We start from the raw sequence: 6,098 nt of genomic DNA, 5'->3' as shown, positions 1-6,098 counted from the left end.
TATAAAGAAAACATAGTCAAATGATTTTGATACGAAATTGTTTTTAGTCTATTGACATTTTATTTAAAATTTTGTAGAATCATTTATACATTACTTTTTTTCTTTAACAATCAATTACAATTTCTTATTTAATTTAATGTAACATTAATTACATTTTATCATTTTTAATTTTTTAATGTGAAGTGAGTTTATATATAGTGGAAAAGGAAATATTTTTATAAAACAATGATTAAATAATTGATGCTACTAAATTTATAAATAGAATTGAAACTTTTTTTACAAAATATACATTATGATTCCAAAAAATATAAGCAGATATCAAAAATTAATGCAAAGTATTGCTAAAAATTTACCAGAAAAATCTCAAAAGATATTTTTACACCCAGCAGGTATAAAATTTTGTATCATATATTTTTTTTTAACAAAACCTAATTAAATTTTTCTTCAATTTACACGATTATAATTTCTATTATTATATTTTATAAAGTAAAGCATCTGATTATAAATATAAATCATATTTATTTATATGGATAATCAATAATACCATCAATAAAAATATTAGTATTTATTAATAATTGAATAAAAATAGTGTAGATAAGGTTTATTTATACAAATGTAATTTTACAAAAATAATTTATTTTCAGTCATTAGGATTTATAATAATAATACGTTATTTATACTACCGATTCTATTATTTTTACATATATTATGAATATTTAATATAGGGCCAACAACAATATTTTTTTGGGCACCGACCTTTAAATGGGGTTTGGTTATTGCCGGTATTGGCGATATAAATCGACCTGTTGACAGTATTTCTATGAGTCAAACCTTCAGTCTTATGCTGACTGGAGTAATTTGGTCAAGGTAATTATATTTTGATGAATATTTATTATATATCATTAATTTAATGATTTGATTGTTTTTCAGATATTCATTAGTTATAATACCCAAAAATTTTAATTTATTGAGCGTTAACGCTTTTGTAAGTTTAACAGCTGCATATAATTTTATACGAGGAGCTAAATATCATATGGGTCCAAAGAATGCTTAATTAATATTTTTTTACAGTTTATAAATACTTGTTAGTTTAATAAAAATCAGTTCATTTTATTTACATTGTTTTTACAATTTTTATTATTATTTCACCGTAACACTAATTATCCTTATCTCATCGTATGGTTTGTCTGTTTTAGGATTTGTTTTAACCTGACTAATATTTTGGACTACTTCCATCCCTTTTACAACTCGACCAAACACTGTGTGTTTATTATCTAGCCAAGGCTGTAAATGAAACGGTATTAAAAAGTGAAATATTGTAAAGATAAATAATTTTAATAATAATCTCTATTCCAAAATACTTTCCAAATTATTATCTATATATTAATTAGACATTTTTTTAAAGTATAATAGAATATGTATTAAGTGGCAAAAGTAAAATATTATTGTACATTTTATGTATTCACTAAAAATTTAATAATTTTATTTCAATATATATGGTTAGTCAGGTATAGATATTTTTCTATTGTAAAAATTTAATTTAATTTTCAGAACTAATTTACTTTTTAACATTATTTTAAGATATTTGAAATATTTAAAAGTAAAGAATACTTACTGTTGGAATTAAAGTAATGAAAAACTGACTTCCATTTGTATTTGGACCAGCATTAGCCATACTGAGAGTATAAGGTCTATCGTGCTTAAGATTTTTCTTAAATTCATCTTCAAATTCTCCACCCCATATACTTTCACCACCAGTACCGGTGCCAGATGGATCACCAGTCTGTATCATAAAGCCTTTAATAACTCGATGAAAGATATGACTATTATAATATCCATTCTTTGCATGCACACAGAAATTTTCAACTGTCTTAGGAACTTCTTTTCCAAAAAGATTGGCATGAATGTCTCCAAGAGCTGTGTGAATGATAGCACTGTCAAAGATCTTTTGCATATTGGAGGTTTCAGTAGACGAAATAATATCTTCTTTTGAAGGTTTTTCATTGAAAACATCTCTATCACATTCTGGACCTTTTGTATCTTCGGGTTCGCGTCTTGTGAACATATAGAAACGATTCTTTTTATGTGCAGTACAGAAAAGAGTTGGATCGGATCGATTCATTTCTAAAGTTGGATTTTCCGAAGCTTCCATTTCGACTGTTATTGCTGCTGTTTTCTTTGCTTTGCCTTGAAATAATGCCAGCTGCATTGGTCTAATATTTTCTGGTTTTGCTAAAATTTTTAGGCAGCGATTCGTATGGATGTTTACGAGTTTTACTCCCAACATTGTACTGTACATTATCAAATATCCTGATTCATCGAAAATTATATTACCTAGATTCGTTTCCGTTTTGTCCATTTCTCTTTCAACTGCCATTCTATCAAAAGAAAAGAATGTTTCAATTTTCAAGAAATGTTAAAACTACTTTTTACTGTATTTTATGCATACCTTCTACCAAATTCCATGTTTGGAAGTTGCTGTGTTGTTTGTTGTAATTCTGTAAATCTTTGTAGTGATTCATCATAAACTCTGGACATTTTTCCAGTTATAAAATTAAATACTCGAACTTTTCTATCTCCACTTAACGAGGCAAATTTTTTACCATCATTGGAAATAGCCAAACCACAAGGATAAGTTTTATTTTTAGCAAATTCAAATAAATCTGTATCTAATTTCGATTTAAAATTAACGCATTTAGGAAATTTATATTCAGTTTTTGGTCCAGTCCAATATTCTAAAATTCCTGCTTTGTCTACAGATATGCATGTGTCGTATATAGGATTATACTGAAATTATATAAATTCTATAAAATTTTATACATTTATTATGTTATCTATTTATAGCTTCTTACTTTAAGAGCAACGATAGGCTTAGTATGCAGTGTATCAAAAATATGAGTAGGTGTTTCAGAACCTTGACCATCGTAAATATATATTTTATTAGATTCTTGATCAGAAACTGCAACAACAGCTATAGCATCTCCCGGTGAATAAATCCATTCAGCACATTGAGGTATATAACCAAGATTCATCATATTAATCATGTCTATTGACATAATAATATTAACAAAATAATATTAGCCTAATACATTTATTTGGATTCATGTGCATAATATTAATATTTTTAATTTATTAAATTCTTAGACATTATTAATACAAAGAATATTTTTCAAGTTTTTGTAAAAGAACTTTGCCATTATTTTTAGGTATTATAGATTAATACTTTAATACCATGCAAAATCATATTTATAATTAATTAAAAATGAAGACAAGCTATTAATATAAAAATTCATAAATATTTTTCAATGCTATGGCAACTTTGCGTATTTAATAACAATTAAAATTATATCTGGTTTGTGATATACTTACCAAAATTTACAACGTCAAAAATTTTTATACATTTATCAGTACTAATTGTACAACAATGAATTCCATTGCAACTCGCTGCAAGATCTTGAATTGCCTTTAAATGTGCCCTAAAATGTTTGACAAATTCAATAAGTTCATCTTGTTTTTTCCAAAATTTAACATGTCCATCACAACTAGCGGTCACAATAAAATTTGTTCTAAAATGTTATAAAAAAAACTCAATTATTAAGCAAACTTTTTTTATATTATTATTTATTATACATTTATTTATGTAAATATTAAAAATACTTACTTTGTTACTACAATGTGTGTAATTATATCACGATGCATGTATGATTTTTCATAGCATTCGCAAGAAGGTAAATTATTGAGATACACTTTCTCATACTCTAAAACTATTATTTAATGAATTATTTTTTTTTAATTTAATATAAATTTATATTTAATAAATTTTTCTATTACAAGAATATTAACTTATAAAAATTAACCTCTTTGTTTCTTTGGACCAATAGCGTCCGTTGGAGAAGGTCCGATAGACTCTTCATTTTCATCTTCAGTTGTTGTTATTTTTCTTTTTTCACTCATAATATTAAGTATAATATTAATGAATAACGTTAGTATTTACACATTTATGTATAATATTTAAATGTCTGAGACACAACTAAAATTTTACCTAAAAAAAACAGAACAAGTAGTACAGCAAATCATAAGCTTAGTTTTAAAGTTGTAATATCTTTGCGTTCCAATATTCTTAAGTTATTATTATGTATATTTATATATAAATAAAGATTATTAATTAATACTTAATTATTAATTCGTATTTATTCATTATTACATTACATCGTAATGTGTTTTATAATGTTGTTACAGCATATATAATAAAATACGAATATAAATTTAATTGCGTGCGATTATTTTAATTTTACAAATAAATAGAAACTATGCTTTAAATATATATATATATATATATATATATATATATATATATATATATATATTGCTATAGACGAACCACGACATAATTATTCAAATTGTAAGAAAAAATTAATAAATTATATATTATATATTCAACTATAATATTTCAAACATACAGATTTGCCAATAAAAAAAGATTCATTTCGCGCGTAAGAATTTAAGTTTCGGAGCAGTACTACAATACCTTTAGTAAGTCAAAACAAAAACACATTCTTATAAATACGTCGATAAAAGAAACATAAATAAACAGTTTTACTATACAGAAAAGTCATTAAAAAAATATAATAACCTTTTATTTCGTCGATATTACTAAAATTTTATCTTAAAAATGGCGAAAAAATCAACGACGCACTTGACGATCACGCTTGTTTTATCGAACGTGAATCTCGCATGACTCACCGAGTTTTTCATCTCCTGGCGGTACAATAAAGTTCCAGTCAGGAAGCTCACATCGTCTCTTATCTATGAGTACTACGGTCAAAATGGCCGATAATTCAAATTTATCAAACTTCTAAACCTGATTTACTGCGACCTTAAAATATCTCAATTGAAAATAATGAAAGAAAACTTCATTTTAGCATCACGATAGTATTATTTAATAATTACTTCCGACCAATAAATAAGTCTTAAGTACACGGAATCAGCTTACGAATGGAGCTTTTAGCGCGTAACGCTAGGAGGCGCTAAAAAATTCACGAGAGTTCCAAATAGCACGAGATTCGGTTGAAGCCTAACTAGACGGAGTCTTAGTCCATGTTCTGTTCCCGGTAAAGCCCGTCACAGTCGATCTCGTCCGGTCCGGTCTTTTGCCTCTTGTGGTTGCGGCGCGTGTCTGGCCTCTGCAACGGTAACTCGTTGAGTCGTACGACTCTTCTTATCTTCGTCCTCATCTGCTTGCCGTAGGGGCTGGAAAAAAGGTAAACTAAACTTGATAAGAGAGGCAAGGGCGCTGCGAAAATTTATCCGGAAATATTTTCTTGACCCCCTTTCCTCCTCCCAAGGGTCGACGCATTATTACCCCTTGTTCGCTCTCACTCGCTCCCTCGCTCACTCATCACTCACTCACTTACTCACTATTCACTCACTCGCTCGTTCACTCGTTCACTCTTTCACTGACTCACTCACTCAAATACTCTCTCATTCTCTCTCTTTAATTTCCTCGTTTTATACCTTTTACTCGCTTTCTTCGTGTTTGTGTTTTTTATAGCTTAAGGGAATGGAAATCGGTATATTTAAGATACTTTTCTGGTTATGATAAATAATTTAACGGAGTATGGTATTTGATCTTCGTACACGTGGTGTTTATGCGTCTTTGGTTTTTCTATTGGCGTAGCCTAATCTTACTCGCTACTTCGTGCTCACTTATATCTCTCGGCTTGTTCGTTTACTTTATCAAGGTCTGGCATGCTTCCGTAAAAAAATACAAAATGAAGTCGAGCTTCGTGGCTCGAGTTCGAGCTAGGGAAATCTCTCGACAAAGACAGTTTACTTAAAGAATATTGTACTTTTCATCCATTTCGTGTAGCGCTAGGCTTGGCGTCACTCGCCACCGTCGTGTCTGCGGATGCCATGTTCGCGCGCGCGAGTCCAAGCGCCGTTCGGAATATCATCCCTGCCTCATTTTGACCTCAAAGACGTGAATTCGGCTCTAATTTTTATTCCTTTTTTCGAATACATACGTCACCTTTATCTGCATCTTCCATTGCTCGCCAACTCTAGCTCTTTCTCTCTCATACACACACACTTACATTCCT

The 6,098-nt window shown here is 28.8% G+C and overlaps 3 protein-coding genes across 6 annotated transcripts in view; 2 read left to right on the top strand and 1 right to left on the bottom strand.

Moving 5' to 3' along the window:
* Positions 1-292: 292 nt before the first annotated feature.
* On the top strand, positions 293-1,064 carry LOC105363244 (mitochondrial pyruvate carrier 2). The gene is made up of 3 exons (XM_011500881.1): positions 293-389; positions 726-867; positions 931-1,064. Exons 1-3 carry the CDS (start codon positions 293-295, stop codon positions 1,052-1,054), a joined length of 363 nt encoding a protein of 120 aa, XP_011499183.1. The 3' UTR covers positions 1,055-1,064.
* Positions 1,065-1,084: 20 nt separating this feature from the next.
* Positions 1,085-5,010, bottom strand: LOC105363242 (peptidylprolyl isomerase domain and WD repeat-containing protein 1). 3 transcript variants are annotated; one of them, XM_011500879.1, is made up of 8 exons: positions 4,744-5,010; positions 3,858-4,042; positions 3,662-3,764; positions 3,370-3,566; positions 2,853-3,046; positions 2,450-2,787; positions 1,616-2,378; positions 1,085-1,284 (listed from the first exon to the last, which is right to left on the bottom strand). In XM_011500879.1, the coding sequence occupies exons 2-8, from the start codon at positions 3,952-3,954 to the stop codon at positions 1,141-1,143; spliced, it is 1,836 nt and encodes a 611-aa protein (XP_011499181.1). In that variant the 5' UTR covers positions 3,955-4,042; positions 4,744-5,010; the 3' UTR covers positions 1,085-1,140. The 3 variants fall into 3 exon arrangements, with proteins under 3 accessions (XP_011499181.1, XP_011499182.1, XP_011499180.1); XM_011500880.1 differs by lacking the exon at positions 4,744-5,010 and having other exon boundaries at positions 1,616-2,232; positions 2,335-2,378; positions 3,858-4,065; XM_011500878.1 differs by lacking the exon at positions 4,744-5,010 and having other exon boundaries at positions 3,858-4,065.
* Positions 5,011-5,137: 127 nt separating this feature from the next.
* The window catches only part of LOC105363241 (CCHC-type zinc finger nucleic acid binding protein), a 4,061-nt gene continuing 3,100 nt past the window's right edge, over positions 5,138-6,098 (top strand). For both annotated transcript variants that reach the window (XM_011500877.1, XM_011500875.1), the window contains exon 1: positions 5,138-5,261. The gene's annotated coding sequence lies outside the window, so the exon portion shown is untranslated. The remainder of the gene's footprint in view (positions 5,262-6,098) is intronic.

This window comes from Ceratosolen solmsi, unplaced genomic scaffold (assembly GCF_000503995.2).
Source record: "Ceratosolen solmsi marchali unplaced genomic scaffold, CerSol_1.0 scaffold27, whole genome shotgun sequence".
NCBI lineage: Eukaryota > Metazoa > Arthropoda > Insecta > Hymenoptera > Agaonidae > Ceratosolen > Ceratosolen solmsi.
This window is presented reverse-complemented; position numbering and strand designations above follow the sequence as displayed.